Below are 22,484 nucleotides of genomic sequence, written 5' to 3' on the forward strand. Positions count from 1 at the left end.
AGGGGCACTGTCTGTGTGCGTCACGGGCTGGCAGTTTAGGAGATGGCAGGTGAGGGGTGGGGAGGAGCAGGGCACTCTCCAGGCGGGGCACAGGCTGGCAGTTTGGGAAGTGGCGAGGGAAGAGTGGGGAGGAGCGGGGTGCTGTCTGTGTGGGGCACAGGGTGGCAGTGTGCAAAAGAGCCGACCCCGCTCCCCCTTCCCTCTCTCCCCCCCCTTGTGTCTGGCCCATCAGCGCCCTTTTCCATGCTGGTGCCCCTGCTCTCCCCGGGTCCACCTGAGGCGCGCCTGTGCCATGAGGGCGGTCCTCCGTGTGCCACCTCTGCGCAAGCGCCACAGGCCCAGAATAGCGACGGCCTGGGAGCGCATTGCTGCAGGTGGAGCTAGTGTGGGGGAGGGGGGAGGGGAGAGTGGGGCCCCCATCACACCCTCCCACAGTACCTTAAAACCTTCTCCTGGAGGAAAGGTTATCCCATGCAAAGTTTGGCTGTGGTAGCTCTTATAGTGTCCAAGTTATTATAGCACAAACTTACAAACATTCTCCTTTATATATTAGATAGAAGATATGTATTAATTGATTATTATAGTTATGAGATCTGCATAATAATAATAATAACACAATGTTTGTTTGTTATTTATGTATTTTCCCTTTTTCTATTAAATAACTACTATGAATATACACACACACAAGGGGGTGCAATTTTATATTCATGCCTCAGGCGCAAAGTTAGCTTATTATGGCACTGATTGTCTTTATAAAATCCAGTCTTCCACCACACGCTGCAATGGTTCCCTGTCTCCCCGCTGATATATTGCATTTTTAAAAGCGACCCACACCTTGGGACTGTGGAATCTGATATTTCTCTAACAGTGTTGAGACACACACGACCCATTGGCTAAATGTAAAGCAGAAGTGTAACTCACCAGAAGCAAGCCCTCTCATAGGCTTATTACTCACCCCTGCTCTAGTACCACATGTGAAAAAAAAAATCACATATGCGGGAATTGATAGCAAAATATGGGAAACTTTTGGATTTCTTACCCCTCCTCTTTTTCATAGTTTTTTTTTTTAAGAAATAAAACAAATCGGAGGGCTTGTTTATACTGAGAAATTATTTCAGATTATGGTAGCGTGTGAACATCATGCACAGATTCCTGATGAACTCCTAGTGCAGACACTCTCATTGCAGAATAAGAGTATCTTTGGAAATGTATTAAGCTAATTTGAAATAATAGACTTATTCTGGAACAAGAGCATCTACACCAGGAGTTAACCTGGAGTGACAATTCTGGAATAATATCTTGTTAAAACAAGTTCTAAATTAGAGTTATGTCAAAATCTGCCTATATTATTTGAATGAAAAAAAATCACTTAGGATGAGCCTTATAGGCCTTATATTTCATGTTGTATGTAACTTTATATAAATGTTATGTATGTGAATGTTACGTTAACATGACTCTTTTTTTCAGCTGGATCCAGTATTGGAAAAGTGAGTGCAACGGACCAGGATTTACCATTTACTGGAATCACCTATTCCATTATAGCTGGAGGAGGTACTCTTTCTTATACAAACATATTCTGGATCAATCCAAATGAAGGAAATCTGCAGATTATTGCTACATTAGACTATGAAACAACGCCGAGGTACATTGTCACAGTGCAAGCTTCTGACACAGAGAAGTTTGCTACGGTCTCTGTGAGTAAAATGTTATCACTTCTGTAAATGCCTCCCCTAGATGAGACAAAATGTACTCTATGTCCATGATCAACACAAGACTTTTGCATAGCTCAGTGATATTTGCATCACTGAAATGATATTAGGCCTGTGGGCAGGCCCTCTACACAGGGCTGAATTTCACACAGAGGAAGGATACAGTGGGAGGGAGCTAGGAGTTCAGGCATTTAAAAAAAAAAAAAAAAAAGGTTGTATTTTTATTTGTTCCTTTGTCTTTAAACACCATCTTTTATCTGCCCACTATTCATTCTTGATATTTTAAATGGGCAGTAAGAGAACTTTCTGTGTATCCACAAAAGCATTAAAGGGCTTGTTGATACATACAGCAGGATGTTGAGCACAGATACTGCAGGCTCAGCTAGCCCAGGTATAAATTGCTGTATGGACCTCGAGGCACAGCTTAAGCGAGTGAAGTGTGCCCGGCACTCCTGGAATCTAGGGTAGATACTGCGCATGGCTGTCTACATGCCCAAGCAAGACCTCCCATGTTTCGACTGCTATTTGTAGCAGTGTAATGTACTGCTGGCTCTCTGAGGCAGGAGTCTTTCCCCACCACAGCAAAAAGATGCAGCAGTGGGGAGAGGCTACAGCATCTTCCTGTTGTTAGAGCCTCTCTGCAGCTTCTCACCTCCCAGACCCTTTCCTTGCAGCGAAAGGCCCTGGCAGTGAGGAGCTGCCGGAGCCTTTCCCCAGTGCTGGAGTCTTTCGCAGCCACATGTAGCTACACACCAAAGTAACAAGTATGGCTGCAGCCTGCTTTTCAACTGTGGTGTATCCCTACATGTGTAGTGCCTGGATTCCACATGCCACCATAAGAGTTTACATACACTTACATTCACTCCTGATGTGTTTCAGAGAACATCAGACTTCTGTTCCTTTAATGGATAACATCTGTTCAGCTCCATTTGTTGCATTACACTTGATTTTGACAGTACATCCTGCATTGTCACCAAGATTTTAGGGCCAATTCTCCATTCCAGCCAAGAATTACTTGGTGAAGGATCAAGGGCTGGGGGAGAATACTTACCTGCTCACACTTCCTCATCTCCACATGGGAAAGGGTTGATCTACAGGAGGAGGGTTCCCTTCATGCATGGAACAATCCCCGAAGTATTACTAAATGTACAGGGAAGCTTAATTAACATTTGTGAAGCACTTTGAGAATTTTAGGTGAATGGCTCTCTCTAATGAGTGTACGGTATTATTTTCCATTCTGAGTATGACATATTCTAGGCAATTCAAAAGTCCCACATAAAACAAAGTGCAATGTTAGAACATAATCTGCCTTAAGGAATTGGAGTTCTAAAGAAACATTGGTCACAACATGAGTTCATGATCTCTTGAACATTAACATGTCTGAGGCAAAAACTAGATTAATGGATCTTCCCTATTGCTCATGTTCAACTACTGTTGATAAAAAGAATGAAGAATAAATTCTACTCTGGCACAGCACAGTGGGAGAATCTCACTTGATCAGCTGGATTTCTCTTTCAGGTAACCATCAATGTTCTTGAAGAAAATGATGAAAAACCAGTTTGTTCAGCCAATACCTATTCGTTAGCAATCCCAGCAGACCTGGCTGTTGGGACCAACATAGAGGGTTTCAGGATAGAGTGTGTTGATCGCGATTCTAGTCCTAGATCTTTCCGGTACTTCATTAATTCAGGTACTGCACTTGTTGACTCTTGAATATCATTCTTGTATACCTGGTACACAGGGAAAATACTTAGCGATAAACTATCCACTGGATTTTGTGAAAAAAAGTCTAGGACATGTTACATGATAGGCACTTTAGAAAGTAAAGATTAGGTAGCAAGAGCTTCCAGTTACATTAATGGCAAAACAAACACTGACTTGACTAAAGTCAGCCAGGCTGCTACTACTCTTGTACACAGGGACAAATTGTACTTTCAGTTATAATGGGGTAAACCTTGAATAACCCAGAGGACTTAATGGAATTCCAGTATTTCAGTTTTTTATCCATGTAACAGAGCGGAATTTGGAGCACTGCTCCAAGCTGTTCTACATGTGCATAAAAATCCACACACCTGAATGACATTGTTAAGACAATCTAAGTCCCTATGTAGACAGCCCTAGGTTGTTGGGAGACTTCTTCTGTTGACCTACCTACTGTGTCTCAGGGAGGTAGATTAGCTACACCAACAGGAGTGTCCCATTGGCATAAGCATGGTCTACAGTGAAGCGCTACAGCAGCATAATTGTGCTGCTGTAGTGTTTTAAGTTTGGGCAAGCCCTAAATTATGTTGGTGAGCCAGAATAGCCCAGGATTGGGAGACCCTAAAAGGTGTGTTTTAAAGCCACCTTAATCCCCATCCCAGGCTGTAAATTCTGTGCTGTTTCTAGGGAAGGTGTAGCACAATATCTCATGCAGAGTTGTAAAGATCAGCTCATTTGGGTACTGAGAGGATCTCCTTCAAAAGCCCCTAGCATTAACCCTTCTGCAAAAGTCTGATCTCAGAGGTATGTCTCACTGAAGGTGCTTATCTCCTACCTTTAGCACTTCAACTATGGTGTCACTGTACATCACATCCTAGGAATCAAGTTTTAGAAGCTAGAGTCACGTCATAGAATGGATCAGTGCTAACGCTGCTGGAGCACAACATCCTTTTCAGTGGTTTCTGAAGGCAGTGCTGTACAGTCAAATTGCAGAAAGAAGTGAAATCAGTGGCCCTTTTTACATCAGTATTTTGTGTGTTTTATTTTGTTTTGTTTTTTGCTTTCACTTCTAGGTAATGTGAATAATCATTTCATATTTTCACCAAGTTCCGGCTCCAATGTCTCTGAGTTGATTCTAGCATCTAGATTTGACTATGACAGTGGTTTGGATACAATCTGGGACTACAGACTGCAAGTCTATATAACAGATGACAATTTGCTGTCAAGTTCAAACAGAGCTACAGCCTTCATTGAAACTGGGACAGTAACATTAAGCATCAAAGTTATCCCAAAACTGACTACTCCCATCACTATTACAGTAAGTTCACTGAAATCCTGAATCTTCATCTTAATTCTATGGCTGTTGCATGGGTATGTCTATGTTGGACAATTAAAAAAAAAACTGAGGGTAAGTGCATTCAAAAGAACAAAAGAATTACTTAGAGTCCAACGGTAAGCATCTTCCACTTACAGTGAAATCAATGGGAGATAGGGAGCTCAGTGTCTTGCAGGACTGGACCCATATACAAACTCACAACGTTTATTTTTATTTCACTTTTTACAACAAAAAAAGGCATCTACCCAAAGGTCTAGGTACCATGCCATCACCTAAGATCACAGCCAATACAAGAAAGCATCCTAAACAACCTAGCCCCTGGTCAAAAATAAAAAAATCAAGCTATAATAAAATAATTGATTAAAAATACTCCACTCTGCAACACTCAACATCCCACCCCCTCTACCCTTCTACTCTCCCTACAAGCCTGAGAAAGAGATGGGCCCTGCTTGAGCTGTGGAGCATGCATGTGGAGACAGGTTCAGTCTCATGTTCAGAGCATATGGCTGAGAAGTTCTAGACTTTGACAACCGTACTGATAAGGAGAGAGCAGGAGTTAACCTGTGCCTGGGATATTAACATTATTTCACACAGTTCTGAGCCCTGGTCTACACTAGAGATTCATTTCAAAATAACTCCCCTTCTTTCAAAATAACAAGCAAAGTGTCTACCCTACCAAGCCCATTTGTATTCTGATTGTCATGAGGGATAACACTTATTTTGAAATAGTTATTTTGGGAATTATTATTTCAAAATAATTTCCTAGTGTAGACATGCCCTTAGAGAGAGATTTTTGGTTCCTAGCTATACCCTGCTTTGGCTGACACACATCTGGGTGTTTCTTTAATGACAGAATACAAATTAGTCTGTGTGTGAAAATCAAAAAGGCAGCATAAAACTAGCTTTCAATCAGCAAGAAGGTTTATTTCTCCATCACTGGGGTCACACAAATATTAAACCCAAAGACTGTCCACAGCACGTCTCATTCACCCTCATGCAATGTTTTCTTGGGTCTCCAAAACACAGAGTTACAAAGAAATCTTAAGTGTAGGATGGAGAGTTTATCAATGCCCTAGGTATAGGATGGTCTTTAGTGGAGCCACTTCTAGAGGAATTGTAGTTCAGAGTCACAGTTCTTCTCCTGTCCCCTGGCATTTCTCTCAGAGGGAGAGGATTTGTGCCAGAACTTTACCAGATGCTAATTGCTTCCCTCATCCTGTGCCATGTCCACGCTGCTGGTTGGTGTTTTAAAAGAGGGGGGTGCTGCCAGGGGTCTGTCCATTGTTCACCTCTCTGCCCTCTTGCTTGGTGGCCTCATCTCCAGCTCTCTTCAGTGCACCTGGACCAAGATGTGGGAAGGGAGAGGAATCTTATATGCTGTGCCCTAAGTAAACCCACAGCTGAACCAAGTAGAGACCAGCCTGGATCAGAACCCCAGAATCTTATATGTGGAATGTTTGAATCACAAGAGCTTAGTTCTGAAAGTGCCTGGCTCCCTCCAAGGGGGCAGAAAGGGATGGAGAATGGGAAGACCCCTGGCTGCACACCCAACTGACTTCTATCTAATAATATACAAAAATACCCTTTATACAATAGTAGGAGATGGTGACCATGTTGAATAAGGAAAAAATCATGAGTAGCATTCATGTTTTCACGACAGGCAAAAATCCCTTCCCCCAAATCACTTAAGTTATAACAAAAACCATGTGAGTTGCACTCTCTCACTCACTCCCAACATGATTAGTTGTGGGCATTTGGGGTAGTAGTTTGGTGAAATTTGGTGGTCAATCATATGGCTTTGCTATGTCTAAGTTGTACTAGGAGGCTACTCAGAGACTGGGCAGGTGCAGCTGCACATCTGCATTCCAGAGAGGTATTTTAGGAAGATAATCATCTTAAATTAGGGCAACATATGGTCTCAGTCCCATCAAGAACAGTGGGAGATGGTGTTCATTTGAAAGAGGTCAATTGCTGGTGAATTTCTTTGAAGATTTTATGTGCCTTGCCCTGCTGGCTGATAAGCTTTGTGATGAAGAATAATGAGACAAGGTTACCTTTAATATTTTCTTCCAATTACTCTTCACCCTGCACCAGATCTACTCAAGATTCACGTATCTCCCAATTTTTGTGTGGTTACTCAACATTATTTGATTGTTATCAGTCAGCAAGGAATAGCCAGAAAACCTGATGAAATTAGCGCAGAGACCAATTAAAATAAATAAAAACTTTGAATTTTCCATAAAGGCGATGAAAATGAATATTGTGTGAAATTTCACACAGAAAGCAGTAGAAGAAAATATTTTTTGTTAAATAAAGATTGAATGCATTTCAAAATACAACCTTGACTGTGGAGCTGTTAACTCCTTAACAATGGGCCCAATCAAAACGGTCTCTGAATACCTCTCATTTGGGGAGAGCAGATACTGCTCAGAACTTTGTGATTCAGACTCATTTCTAAAGCCAAGGAATGTCACATGAGAATTTGAAGTGTCACTTACTTTTATGCAATGTTCCTGCTTCCTCTAGGGTCAACTTGTTTTTATAAAGGGAACGGCATTATTATTACATTGGCACTGAACTGCATACAATGACGGTGCTTGTCAGTTTTGCCTTAGATAACCAGAGACTATTACCTCAACACTGGGTATTATTTCCTGTATTTTCATATAATAAGATAGTGAGGTAGAATCTTATTTATTGTGTTTTAAAACATGTTGTAAGCTGCCTCGAATATTTTAAATATTTAAAAGGCAAAGTAAAAATATTTTAAATAAATAATAAACAAACAAACAAACTGGTAGATCCTGAAGCCTCTGCCAGTTGATCATGATCCTCAGGTAGGCTGTCTCTTGGAAGCAGCTGGCTGGCTGAGTGCTGGCATGTCTCTGCAGTCCCTTGCCCTCAGCAGCTAACCAAGCAGCTTCCATTGGCTGGGAACCAGCCAACTGGGGGTGGCAGTTGTAGGCATGCACATGGAGATGCCTTCTTCCAGGGACAGAACACAAAATGTGCCTGCACTCAGCCAGCCAGCCATTTCCAGGAGTGGTATAGGGCCAGCCATAGAGAGCCTACCTGAGCCCCACTGTGCTGCCAACTTGGAGCCACCTGTGGTAAACACCTCCCAGACCTAGCCTGCATCCCTATCTCCTGCACCAGCCCTGAGCCTGCACCCAGACTCCCTCCCAGCACCCCCATCATTCACTCTCTCCTGCACCCAATGCTTTGCCCCAGCCAAGAGCCCCTTGCTACACCCAGAGCAATGAGGCGCAGCAGTGAGTGGTGCAAGCTTTGAGAGGGAGTCTGGGTGCAGGAGAGAGTTCGAGGCTGGAGGCAAACTCCCTCCCAGAGCTTGTACTCTTCATTCCTGCAGCCTAACACTTTGCCTCAGCCTGGAGCCCCTTCCTGAACCCCGACCCCTTGCCCCAGCCAGATGAAAATGAGTGAGGGTGGAGGAGAGTGAGCAATGGAGGGTGGTGGAGTGGGCAGGGCTTTGGGAGAAAGGGATCCTGGGTTGTCCTTAAATTCAAAAAGCGATCTGGGGCATAAAAAGGCTGGAGACCACTGCCCTAAGGCAGTCCAAAGTTTTCAAACACAATCACAGCACACATCTTTTAAATAAACCACAGGGACACAATCAGGGACATGCTTTCTACACTAGGTGTCAACGACGTGTAGAGTTTACAGCATTTAATCACCTTTTCTATTTTATTTTATTTTATTTTATTTTCATAGCCTGCCATTACACTTCTCATCAGAACAGAAAATGTTTATTCTGACTCAGCTTGGTATGTACCATTCATCATTTCTATTGGTAGCATGCTACTGCTTGGACTGCTTGGATACCTCACCTTCCTGCTGGCAAAATATATCCGTACTTACTGTCCATCAAAACCCAAAGCAGATAAAAGACCACTGTAAGTAATAAAAAACCCATTAAAAACTCACACTCTCTCTCAAGAAAACTTGTGACTTATTGAAAAATGACTGCTACTCATACAATGTGAAGCTCGGAGAGTTAATGAAATTATACTTTAAAAATTTCAGTGCAATATGATATTTGCAGTAATAAATGTTAGTAATTGTTGGAATAAGATTCCTTAAAGTAGTGGATCTCAAACTTCTTAGTCCACAGCCCACCCCACTCAACACACCTTTCTGTGGACCACCAGCCAACGACACAATGACAAAATGAGTGCAGGAGAGGGTTGAGTGTGTGCGCGGGGGGTGGGGTTGGGAGTGAGGGTGAATGCAGGAGCGGGCTGAGTGTGTGGGAGTCTGAGTAGGAGGGAGGGTGCAGGAGTGGGGTGGGGCTGAGTCTGGCTGGGAGGTTGGGTACATGAGCGGACTAAGGGTCAGTGGACTGGAAGGGAGGAAGCATGCCGGAGTGGGAAGGGTGTGTAAGGTCATGGTGGGGGTGAGCTGGAGTGCCAGTGTAGGCTCCCTGCTGCACAGGGGGATAAGTCCCAAGCTTGTGGCACACCTGAAAGATGGGTCCATGGGCCACACTTTAGGTATGTCTACACTGTACCCGGAGCTCGAAATAAGCTACGCAATTTGAGCTATGAAAATTGCATAGCTTGTTTCAAGAGTATTTTGAATTAGAGAGCTATTCCAAAATGTCCCTTAATCCTTGTGGAACGAAGTTTATAAGAACATCTGAATAGTGAGCCCGTTATTTTGAAAGCTATTTCAAAATAATGGACTTGTTTAAAAGACGCAGAATAGCTATTTTGGGATATCGGAAGTATCCCAAAATAGCGCCCTTGTCTAGACACACTCTTTGAAAACCGCTACCTTAAAGGGACTATAGTAAAATCAAAATGACATAGAAACTCTTGGTGGAGTTACTGATAAGTTAGTCAAATGCTTTAACTGAACATCACTAGCAGAAAAAACAACTATTGTCACCATCAGAAAGATCATAGCCAGTTGTGTCAAGATCTTTCAGAACGAGAGAGAACTAGTGGACTGTAGGTTATTGTTATTATTCTAGAGGGGTGTGCAAAGAGCAATTTGTGGTAGAAATGACAAATGGATATGGTGGCATATAATCTAGCTATTAACTGGCGCCAATGAGTCATCGAGACTTATGACCTCATGTTAAAAAGCAATCCTGATATTTTCAAGTCACATTTTAAACCTTTCAAACGTTTTAAAAGGTATTAATTTCAGCCCTAGAATTGGATGGGGAGCGTAAAATTTTGGGGGATAGCATAACTCCACCATGTTGTTACTGATAAGATTAAAAAATATATAGCCATTCTTTTGGGAGCCGCAACAACTATATTCAAGGCTGTTTTATTGCTTCTGGTAGCTCAGTTGCAGTAGTTAATAATGCTGAGGTGCAGCAAAACAAACATGCCCAAACTAAACAAACCACAAAAGCTCAAAGGAAATATCCTGTTTGCCAAATGAAAAAGAACAGATTTGTTAGGGCTAGGACTATAACATGATTTTTTTGTAGACAATGGTATTTCATATATTAACTATATTGATAACTTTGTATTTTTATTACAGGATGAACACACCAGGTATGTACCTTTTTTATGCTTTCACTACTTAAGAACAAGCACACCACTTAGTAAGCTACATCTCTATTAGGACTGAAAATATCAAACTCGCTTCCAAAATAGAATTTTGCTAAATTGGGTTTACAACACTTTCCAGTTTGATTTCCATGAACTTGCAAGTTCACAAGTTTTACAAATACAAATACTTATGAAAGCTACAATTTGTTCAAATATTCTCTAAGGCTACGTCTACAATGCAGCCTTTGTCGGCAGAGGCAATGCAAATGAAGCACTCATTAGCATTTCTTGCACTCTCATTTGCATAGTCTCTTCTGATCCATTTTGCAGAAGAGATTTTTGTGCAAAACCCCCCACAGTGTGGATGGGGCAAAAAACCCTTTTGCGCAAGAGCCTGTATACCTGCTTTTTTGAGGAATAAGGGTTCTTGCGCAAAAGGGTTTTTTTTTTTTTTTAAACAAAATGGCCCTGTCTACCCCGTGGTGTTTTGTGCAAAAACCTCTTCCGCAAAATGGTTCGGAAGAGACTATGCAAATGAGAGTGCGAGAAATGCTAACGAGCGCTTCATTTGCATTGTCTTGGCCGACAAAGGCTGCAGTGAAGATGTAGCCTCAAAATAAAATTTACTCTCCTGTAGAGGGCTAGTGCAAGGGCTGGCTGCACATTCCCAAAACAAATTTCAGATGTAAAATTCCAAAACTGAATGAGATTCAGGCCAAGGATTAAAAGTTTAAATAGTTTTGAATAAAGAATACATGTGAATTTCTAAATCTTTTCAATCAATGTAAAGTAAAATCCACTGAGGAATTTAATTTGTGGCAAACTATTCACCTCTACTTCTAGGACAAGACTGGAAAGTGTGATTAGCAAATTTGGATGCCCAACTTGAAACAGCTGAAGGGGGTCTAATTTTTAAAAAGCTCTGAAAACTAGTCCTGTGAAAGGCATTTCAAAAGTTGGACACCCAAACTTACTAGTCACTCTTGAAAATCTTGACTGTAATGTGTAACCCTGCTGCCAGATGGAGCCTGCAGCAACCAGGGCCAAGTTCATGGTCTAGTGGTTCCTTTTCATCGATAGAACACAGAACTGGCTTAAGCCCCCATCCAGTAACTTGGGAAATTTATACCCCTGGGCACCTTTGAGAGCATAGAGTCTGAGTATAGAAACAAAACATTTAATGAAAAGGAGGGAAGAAACTTAGTTTATTTTCCCAAATTAACACCTACTCACGCTGCTGCTCAGGCACTCACCACCCCTCTCTGCCAAGCCACCCTGATGGCTGCTCGCACTAGACACCTGCTCACTGCTCTTGCTGCATTTTTACACCAGCTACCCTGCTGGCTGCTCATCATGCTTCTCCAACATCAACCTGCTGGCTGCCTGCTCATTGCTCTTGCCATGCCTCTCCATCAGCTGCCCTGCTGGCCATTCACTACACCTCTCCACCTCACTAGCCACTTTTGTTCATCAGCTGGCTGTCAATAGCCTTCTCCTGCCACCTACCTCTCTGCTGCGACCTCTACACATCAATCTTAGTAATTTTAAACTCTTTACAGGCTGGGCATAAACAATGCCCCATCTGAAATATTAGCTTCAGTGGTTTCCAGCACTGGGCAGGCAGTGCAGAAGACACAGTCCTGCCCCTATTGATTTCAGCTCTGATTGAACATTTAACATAACAAAGAGGCTCCTAATAAAGCCTAGTTAGCTCTTATTTTGAACAGTGTAGGGGAAGGAGTAAACAGGTCAAACCAGTCCTGGTAGAATCCTTGGGAAGTGTTTGAAACCTCCTGCCTGGGACGTGTCTCCACCCCTCTTACTTTCACAGGGCCCTGGCATTCAAGCCCCTGGTTTAATGAAGTTTTTTCAACTGAGGGTGTCTCCCTCATTTGGGAGAGATTAAGCACAGTCCTACTTCCCTATAATAATTACAACATTGGTAACCATATTTCACTACCCCTTCATACAATACTACAGTGATTTGCAACCTAACACCAGCCAAAGTCGATCACTTTGTCTAAGCAGAGAAGGAACAAAGTATATTTACACAATCACATGGAAAGTCTCTCCTCCTCCCAGCTAGCTGTAGGGAAGCATTCTACCAGACCCTGCTTACAAATGTATACTTTTTACATCAGAAAAATCTGATTCCTTAGAATATGCATTTTCTTTTCAGCAGAAAAGAAGAAAGTTAAGAAAGAAGTGGTTCTGGTGAGTACTCTAAATCACAAACTAAAGCAAGTGTTTGGCCCAAACCAATTCTGCAGCATGGTCATGTAACCTGTGGAACTTTTGGATTAGACCAATGAGAGGGATTGCAAGTTGGAATTCTTGGCATAGTTTGTTTCTAATGCTCAACATGTTTCCTATGTAACTGTACAAACCCATTATCTCAAATATCAAATGGTGTTATTTTTTAATTTAGATAGATCTGAGAGAGTTTTTTTCATAGGTATGTAAAGAAGATTGGAAGCCATCACTAGAAATACTAATGGGAATTTTACTAAGTGGATCAATAACCCCAGGTTAGAACCTGGTCCCATTAGATATTATGAGGCAATGAGAATCTGATCTAAACGAAGACGGTGGGTTTATTTTTCACATAACAGTAATACTCAGGTATTCCAACTCAGTCTGATGCCCTGCTGTGCTAAGTCCTATACATATATACAAGTGAAAACCCCTCCATAAAGAGACAAGACAGGCAATAAGTAGGAAGGGAAACAGAGAGAAGTGATTTGCCCAAGGTCACCCAGTAGATAAGTGGCAGAGATTGTTATAGGATCCAGGTCCTGACTCCCAGCCTGGTGCCCCATCTACTAACCATGAAGCTCCTTATCCAACAACAGTGTTTTACTGACAAGGGGCGAAATCCAGGCTTAATTAATGTCAATGACAAAACTTCCATTGAGTTCAGTGGCATATTGCCCAGATCCCTGTCTGAACCTATTTACATTTCAGACAGACACATAAAATACTATGAGAGTAACAGGATGCAGCATGAAGCAGTGTGACTGAATAGTGACACTTACCAGGACTTGTTAGGCCCATCATTTCATTGTGGGCCTTTAGGGTAAGGCTTTCAACTGTCTAGCTTGTTTCCCTCCGACCTGTGGAGAGGACTATGGTGAAAGACAGTTCTGAAGAAGTGCAATTTATAGAGGGAGTGAATGAGGAGATGGAGATGAGGTGAACCAAGTCAGGATTCTTATTTAGTAACACTGGAAAAACTCTTTCCTAAACCTGGCCCAGCGTCTGATATCAAATGCTGAGAAAGCCGGCATTGAAAATAAGGAATCATGAGCTGTTCAGACCACACAAGGCTGGCATTAGGGCTGGTCAACATTTTTCTATCAAAGCTGTTTTAGAATGGAATATTCGATTTTCAACTCAGCAAATTTTTTCATGAACACTGTTTGCTTTCTGTGATATGTTTTGATTTTTCATCATAAAGCCAAACACCCATATACCAAAATGTTTTCAGCCAAAACCTGAACATTTTCTATTCAGAAATTCCAATACAGTGCCTTATGGGAGGTGTTGTTCAGGTGCATCATGTCCCCATTCACCTCTGCACACTGACTAAATTTCCCATTCCCCCCTACATCAGACCAAAGAGTCAGGGGGTCATAAAAGAGACTATTTGAAGGCCAAGCAGAAGCAGCGCCCTATTTCTCCACTCAAACCAATTTTACATGGTGTAACTTCATTGACTTCAACAGTATTACTCTTGACCAGCAGCAGTGTAACTGAGAGGAGAATCAGCCTCTAAATCTTTTAGTTTTGATCATTCTGATGCAGTAAAATGACATGATTAATTCCGGCATAATAGAGGCTTGTTTACTTCTAAACTCAAAGTAGTCAAGGTCCCTTTCTTTTTAAAAATGATAAAGGCTTAAAGTTTGTTAAATGTCTTTCAATATCATGGTCCCATTCCATGGGATAGATCATCAGAAAGGGATTGGTAGTAAGAAAATAATATCAAGTTTTTTTTATAGGGAAGTCCTAAACTCCTTCCCTACTGGAGATGACTCTTTTGTGACTGCACATTTAGAGCCATTTAGCATGTCAGACCCCATTAATTCTCCTTTGAACATTTGGTAGCAATACCCTATGCCAAAATGGCTTTTTTTTTTTAAACAGTTCCGATTAAACTCACCCTAAAGCAACATGCAGGTCATATAAATTTACTTCAATCCCTGTAGGTAAAAAATTTCCAAGTGACTGCTCCTCCTTGTTTAATTATTTCACAGGCTTGATTTCACATTGTGTATCTCTTCATAGGAAATGACCAAGATAAACACTGTCTTTGATGGAGAAGCTAGAGACCCAGGTAAAGAAAAATTAAGAGTAAATTTAAATGTTTGGCTTGAAATAAACTGTGTTGCTTATCTTAACTCTAGCTAGATATTTGCATTTCATATTTAAGGCTTGTTTCCAAGGAGAATGGGAGTTACATTTCAAATCAATTTTGATAAATGCACAGTAATGCAAACTGGAAAATATAAACCCAGCTATACACATAAAATGATAGGGTCTTCTAAAATTAACTGTTACCACTCAAGAAAGATATCTTGGAATCTTTGTGGAAAAGTTTTTGAAAACATCTGCTCGATGTGCAGCAGCAGTCAATAAAGCTAACAATGCTAGGAACCAATAAGAAAGGGATACCTAACAAGACAAAATATCATGTGATACGATAGAGATCTAATAAAATTATGCATGACGACGAGAAAGTGAATAAGAAAGTGTTATTATTTCTTCACATAAATACAGGAGCAAATAGTTACCCAATGAAATTACTATGCAGCAGATTTAAAACAAACATAAGAAAGAACTTCACACAACACCCATTGGCACTGCCATCTGGCTCAGCTACCCCTCTGTCTGTAGAGAGGGTGAACAGGGTGTACTGCAGAGTGCCCCCAACACCTCCCCCCCAGTCTTAGGTTTCCCTCCAGAAATGAATGTCCTATATTGCCCATTCCTTTCCTGGACAATAAATGTTATATTAAGTTTATGTCTTTAAAAGGAATACTATGCACACATCCTGTCATCCCAAATGGAGTTCCACAGACACTTCAATTTAAAACTCACTGGATTTGATAAAATAATAAACTGGCACAGCAGCCTTAGAGAAGCCATAACCCGGGCAGCAGAGCTCAGCTGGCAGCTGGGAGGCACTGCAGGACTAGGTGAAGGGGATTCAGCAGGTACTGGGGGCGGACTAGTGTTGGGGGCTCTAAGAGGCAGGGCGCTGGAACTGGTGGGCTCTGGGGGGCTGGGTGCAGTGGGGCTTGAAACAGGAGGCTGGCACTGGGGGTTTGGTGGGAGGGGCTCTATGGGGTGAGGGGCTGGCACTGAAGTATTTGAGATAGGGGACTGGCACTAGGGGAGAGAGGAGGGCGGGAGGCTGGCACAGGGTTGGGTGCAGGGGACTCTGGGGTCAGTGGCTGGCATTGGGGGTTGATAGAGGACTGGGGTCTCTAGGGATTACGGCTGGCACTGGGGGGCTCTGGGCACCAGGCTTTTGGAGGGTTGGTATCATTTTATTTGCATAATGAACATGCAAACAAATGTTACTAGTCCACCAAAAGTTTGTGAATGGGTTTGCCGGTCTGTGGTATAAAAAAGGTTGGGAACCACTGCTCTGTAGAATTCATACATAATCAAAAGATCAGGCAACACTATTCAGCCAGTAGGTGGCATCATGAGTAACATCTCTCATGTGTCTGTCTGGGGTTGAAGCTCTACAGCAAGTCCATATTTGGTACAAGAGCCTGACCTGCTAGTAGAAGCTGTGCATCCTGCTGGGTACAAATACTTGACATGCTCTTTATGTAGTCTTTCCTGCCTGCCTTAGATCTAAAGCAAAAAATTGGGGAGGTGGTATTTTTTTTATTGGACCAACTTCTGTCAGTGAGACAAGCTTTCAAGCTACACAGAACTCTTCCTCTTCCTCAATAGCTCACAAGCGTATCTCACCAACTTCTGTTGGTCCAATCAAAGCTATCACTTCACTTACCTAGTCTTTTTTATATCTTGGCACTGTCATAGCTCCCAGAACAATGTCTACCAACATTAGAGCTAAAGGTGACAAATACAAAAATCTGGAGGCTCAGATTCATTAGAGCCTACAGAGTTCAGCTGATCTGAAATGCACCACCATGTGATGACATTTATGCCATGACCTAAGTGGTATGCTGCAGTACAGATGTTGCAGGGGTGGTAAAGATGTGCATATACCCTAAAAGTGCATTCCTGCAGCCTTGAGTAGGTTGATTATATGGGGACATTAGTATCTTAAGAGTTTTGGAAACTCATCTTCCAAGCATGGGCCACCGTTATGCTAGCTGAGAACAAGAATGGCCATGAACACTGGGGTTATTTCCCCTGAAATGAGCACATCCTGGGGCCAGTGCCACAACATCCCACTTCTCAGACTTGGATTAATAAATGCTCAGTTCAGCAGAATCAAGCAGAGCTGGGTCAGGTGTCCTCCAAACTTGCTGGAGGGCATGCAGATATCTACATTTTCAGGCTATACCCTCTGCAATAGCCTTTTGTGCTGATAGCTACACATAGGGCTATTAGATGTTCCTTATTCTTTTATATTCCAAAAGTACGTAATCTGTAAGTAGCCATACAAATCTGTGAGGAGAGATCCAATTTTATCTTTTATTGCCCAAATTACACTAATCTGTCAGGAGCCATTAATCCTGATACTAACTCTAGCATAGAACCTTCACTTCTCTGGTCAATCCTTAAAGGTAATTTTCTTTTTTTTTTGGTCTCACTACTTGATAAAAATAATGTTTAATTGACAACAGGAAATGCCTCTAGTTCCCCATTTCCCTCATCCACTTAACAAGTATGGAGTAATTTAGAAACAGGGGTAATTATATTCAACACCAGGAAATTTCTCTACATATCTATGGAACGTAAATGAGCTGTAATGGGGATGCGTTTCCAGTGCACAAGGGAAGAGTTGCTATTAAAGTCTACAGAGGGCTATAGGCACTTTCTAATGAAACACTAGCATAGTGTGCTAAAGTACCAAAAGATTTGAGACTGGAGGTTCTGTAATGATGAACTACTACCCCAGCATGTGGACAGAGAGAACACATCATTCCATTACCTTTCACTACAGTATAGAGCATCTGTCAAGGGACAAGAACTCTGGGCAAATAAGAAGTCAATAAATAGTCCAGATCTTTTGGGATGCCTGATCTCTGAGCCTGGGGTCTACTTGAAACAACCAACCTGAGTTTAAAGGTGTTAAGTGAGGTCTACAATAGCTGCCATATGGGGTTTCAAATTGTTTTTATAAATAATAAGCTACTTGGAGGTAGCAAGCCTATCACACATAGGGTCTTTCCTAGTCTAGATAGCAATGTGTTTCAGGACTGGTCTACTCTAGATCATTACACAAGGATGAGATTTTTGATGAGATTTAATCCTTGCTAACTGAGAGCAACTGCCTCCCATTTGTCTGCTAAAAGGAGAAATAGTTTAACTGTTTGTCTTTTTCCCTCTAACCAGTCACTGGCAAAATGTATGAATTCAATTCAAAATCTGGTGCCCGAAGATGGAAAGACACGAAGCAGCCTGTTGAGCCAGGAATAAAGAATACAGTTGCATGGGTAATTTCAGCTGCTCCAGCAAACAGGAGAGAAGACAAAGACAGAACAGGGACTCCAAGCAAGCAAGAAGCTGGAATGAAGGTCCGAGAGCTGACAACAGAGAATAACATAGCAACAAAGCCCTCGGAAGGAAAGGCAGAAACGTCTAGCAAGGGTGGCCTGAAATCACAAAAGCCAAGAGAAGATTTTGGGGCCAGGGATTCAGCCTCATCAGACAGGTCACCAGACCCGTCTCTCAAATTATACCCTCAGTTACAGCTAAAGCCAGTCTCAAAGAATGTGGTGTAAATCTTTTGGGAGTCATCTCAGCTGTGTATTATGGGAAAACCTTCACTCCAGCACTACAATATCAACAGATAAAGGGACTTACGCTTCTTACTCAGCACCACCTACAGGGAACAGTACCATGTAAATTACATCCAAACATAGGACCAAGTTTTCACCACAGCTGTATGGATCAAATCATAAATGCAATCCTCAAGTCCCCCATAACACAGAGACTGTTGGCTAATGTGGCTAGAAGCATGAGCTACCCCAGTGAAGGTGGGCAAGAGTTGGAGGCCAGGACCACAGAATGGATACATGATATACTTTTTAAAGAAGTGTAGCAGCTGGCACAGTAAGAAAGAGATCCAGGAAGTGTTGTGTCTCCATTCCAGCCTCAAAGGCAAAATTGCACCCTTTGATTGTATTAAAATAATGGGGGGAAGGGGAATGTAAATGAACAAGGGTTTTTGCAAGTTATTATGCTTTAGAGTGGAAACAAATGTGTGTCTTGATTGAAACTTTTGCTGCCATAGCCCTGCGCTCTTCTAAAAATGCCGGAAAAGCAAAGTGAAGCTGATTATTTAACACAAAAACAAACACTAAGAAACTGAAAAGGTTTCTTTCATTAAAGAAAATAATCATACAGAAAGGCATGTAAATTAGAATTTACAAATTCAATTTAAATAGTCTAGTGTTTTGTTAGTAACAGTTCAGTGTTTGTCACACTATTTTTATCTGGACCTTTGTGATTTAGAAATGAATTTGTTTTGCAAATGTTTTTGAATGGAAAAATCCCTAGCTTCGTTATTTTAGGTCCTCCTCTTAAAGTTTATAGTTTATTTTGCTTTCGTAACTTTATTACTGTTCAACTTCATCGCCTTATGCGCTTTTTCTGAAGCTTTTGTATTTGGCAAAAATCAAGCTGAATATGCCCAGAAGAAAAATGATTTCACAAATATATTACAATACAACTCATCTAGTTTGATAATGTATGACGTTTATGCTGTGTACAAGACTGAAGCAGGAAAGGGGTGTTTGCATCATTGCAAGAAACTGCTAGTTTGAAAACAAAAATATTTATGAATAAGGCATTAAATTTCAGAAATCTTCTGCTTTTTTTCCTTGTGTACAGTGAGAATGATCTAATAATCCCAATCATTTTATGCTGTCTCAGAATTTAAGATTTTATTTTCAGACGTGTCAGCTGGCACCATGTTACAGGGGCACTACCCGTATTTCAGGCCCAAATCTAGTAACAGCAGTCTGATTTTCCAGAACTGAGAAGGAAGCACACAAGACTTGATTCCATTCCTTAAGCAATGAACTTGACCAGGTCTCCCATTGCTAGGTTCCTACTAATTGTAGGGGCATCCTTTGTGGTGTTACATTAGCATGCTGCTTTTAAGGACCTGGGAGCAGTTTAGCTCATGAACTGTTTTATTAGGAAACACCAACTGCAATGGGAAAAGAAGAAAGCAGGGGAAACTCTTCAGTCATGGCAACATTGCACTTGGCAATTAGAAACCCAATTTGTCTTTTAACAACACAATACTAGAGATAGGAAAGAGTGATTCACTGCCTTTGCTCCGTCTGGGCATGTTACCAGTTACTGTGTCTGTGCTGGTTGTTATAGTGTTGCTTGATCCTTGAGCACCAACTGTACTACCTATTCAGAGTTGCAGCCCAGGATTGTTTGTAGTGGTTTCATGTAAATAAAACACATCCCATTTCTGCATAAGTGGTTTTCCAGTATAATGAGAAGTGCTGCAGTGACTGGTACTGGTTTTGTAACTCTTATCTTTTGATCAGCATGGCTCAGAGAAATCACAGGTACACCTGTCATTGGTAAAGAAAATTCATCATCATCATGCAAAGAAATGAATTGCGTTATAGTTATGATAGAGTGACAGCAATCACTTTTCTGTTTACCTTGGTTGGTGTTCCTATGGTGCTCACTGCTATAGTTTCTGAATGCCCCACATATCACCTCTGAAAGTTCCTTCAGGAGCTAAGTTTCACTTCAGAAGCATCAGTCTCATACAAGGGGGACAGAGCTTTTTCCAGAAACTGGCCATGGGCTATGAAACTCCCTCCCTGCTGGGTCTCACTTTCAGGAAAAAAAAATAAAAAAAATCCAGTTCTTTAGCCTCTCTCTGCCACAGCAGAAGGCCTAAAGCTAAGACGCATACACATTAATAATATACAATACAGTATGGCACATTCTGGGGAGGAGGATGACCTGATGGACTAATCCTTGCATTTGTTCTGATTGCGAAGCATTCAGATATCACAGAGCCAACCGTTGGAAGCTAAAGCTAGACAAACTGAAACTAGGATTAAAATATAAGTTTTTAAACATGGAGGTTAATTAATGATTGGAACAATTTACCTTGGGATGTGGCAGATTTTTTATCACTTGAAGTCTTTAAATCAGGAGTGGCCATCTCTTTCTAGAAGATATACTCTAGGGCTGCATCTACATTGGCACGATCTTGCGCCAAAGCGGCCGCTTTTGCACAAAAACATGCTGCCTGTCTACACTGGTGGGGAGTTCTTGCGCAAGAACACTGACCTTCTAATGTGTGAAATCAGGGCTTCTTGCACAAGAACTAAGATGCCCCTGCTCAGGAATAAGCCTTCTTGCGCAACTGTTCTTGTGCAAGAGACCAGTGTAGACAGGCAACATGAATTTCTTAAGCAAGAAAGCCCGATGGCTTAAATGGCCATGCGAGCTTTCTTGCACAAGAGAACGTCTACTCTGGCACAGATGCTCTTGTGCAAAAGCACATCTCTTGAGCAAAGGTTGTGGCCAGACAGACTATAACCCCATATCATCCATCTTATTTGCCTCTCTGAAGCACAGGGCAGAGAAGGAGCAATAATATCAGCATAGTCTATGCTGGCTCATCTGATCCTGAGAAGCTGAAACACAGATATGTGGATAGAGAGCAGCTAAGTCAATAAGCCGGCCTCGAGGCTGCGGCTGGCACCTATGTTGATTCGAACACACACAGTCCCAGGAAGAGGAATTTCCCACTGAGAAAACAATGTCCAGTACTTCAAAATTTAATCACCTCAAATCTCTCTTACAAGTGTAAATTAAGTTCACAACTCCCTTGTAAGAACTGGTCTCACAGCAGACAGACCAGCATCAATTGGCATTACAGATAAGAAAGAGAAATACGTGACCTCATGATTATAAAAGATGGGCCCAGCACACACTCACTTTGAGTGTCATTCTACCCTCTACCTGCTGGTCGGGTTAGGTGTTTGACCTCCCAAGGTTCTATGGGGACGCCCACCTCGTATTTTCATCTTTCCTAGGAATTGAGAGACCGGCCCTGGCCGACATGCTGGAGTCGAGAGGCACAGAAGGGGGTAAAAATGGTACCTGGATGTGGTCCTCTGTCTTAAGTGTACACATAGAAAGAGTAAGCTGTTACTTGGTACCATTATTTCTATTTTTCTATCTTTATCTTCTTTGTAACCATTTTTAAGACCTATATTTTGCTAATAGTTAAGAAATAGAGCAATAGCCATTGTAACCATATGATTTATAAGCTTCCTCAATAAACCTGTAACTGTTTAAGCTTTAACCTGACTCCTTCAGTTGCTGTAACAGAACCAAGCACAATTTAAAAGAACTTCAGCCGGTCATAAAGGGACAGATATAGGGAGAGCTTGGGCGTTTGGATTTGTGTCACACCCAGGTGGCAAAATTCAGTTGGGGCGCTTCTCAGTCTCCCCGAGGCTGCCCGCTGCGAAGGAATTATGAAATTCTAGCAGCTAAAATATGAAGCGTAATAAGCTCTTCCTATAAACTCGGGGCGTCTGTTGGCCTGCTGGCCACCCTCTGCGATGGGACCCCGGTCCTAGCAGTAAAGACACGGACGTTAAACCTTTTCTCGGAAACATACACACACACACTGCCCTGACCGTCGGCTGACAAAGGTACATACCAGTGTAGACGCTCTCTTGCGCAAATACTTTAACGCAAGAACTCTTGCGTTAAAGAATATTTGTGCAAGATCATGCCAATGTAGACGTAGCCTAGCTCAATCACAAGCTATGGGCTTGCTATACATGAAATTCCATGGCCTATGCTCTGCAGGATGTCAATTTTGAGGATTGTAATTGCCTCTTTTGGCCTTAAAAATCTACTGATATATACAGTAATGGATACTGTATAAAAGGGAAGATTCTAGTACAATTTATCTGTAACAGATACCATTGATTGCAGATATAAGATGTAGTGAGAAGAGGGTTCTGATGTCTAGAGTAGCAGGGAAAAGGGAGT

The 22,484-nt window shown here is 41.9% G+C and overlaps 1 protein-coding gene across 1 annotated transcript in view; it reads left to right on the top strand.

The window, feature by feature from the left end:
- Positions 1 to 21,783, top strand: part of CDHR3 (cadherin related family member 3) — a 65,709-nt gene extending 43,926 nt beyond the window's left edge. Inside the window, exons 12-19 of the mRNA XM_089771794.1 lie at positions 1,468 to 1,694; positions 3,228 to 3,399; positions 4,484 to 4,728; positions 8,479 to 8,660; positions 10,264 to 10,277; positions 12,454 to 12,488; positions 14,562 to 14,610; positions 17,820 to 21,783. Coding sequence (XP_089627920.1) covers positions 1,468 to 1,694; positions 3,228 to 3,399; positions 4,484 to 4,728; positions 8,479 to 8,660; positions 10,264 to 10,277; positions 12,454 to 12,488; positions 14,562 to 14,610; positions 17,820 to 18,208 — 1,313 coding nt within the window. The 3' untranslated portion in view covers positions 18,209 to 21,783. The remainder of the gene's footprint in view (positions 1 to 1,467; positions 1,695 to 3,227; positions 3,400 to 4,483; positions 4,729 to 8,478; positions 8,661 to 10,263; positions 10,278 to 12,453; positions 12,489 to 14,561; positions 14,611 to 17,819) is intronic.
- The last annotated feature ends 701 nt before the right edge of the window (positions 21,784 to 22,484 follow it).

The sequence above is a fragment of the Pelodiscus sinensis genome, chromosome 1 (genome assembly GCF_052426305.1).
Source record: "Pelodiscus sinensis isolate ZL-2025 chromosome 1, ASM5242630v1, whole genome shotgun sequence".
NCBI lineage: Eukaryota > Metazoa > Chordata > Testudines > Trionychidae > Pelodiscus > Pelodiscus sinensis.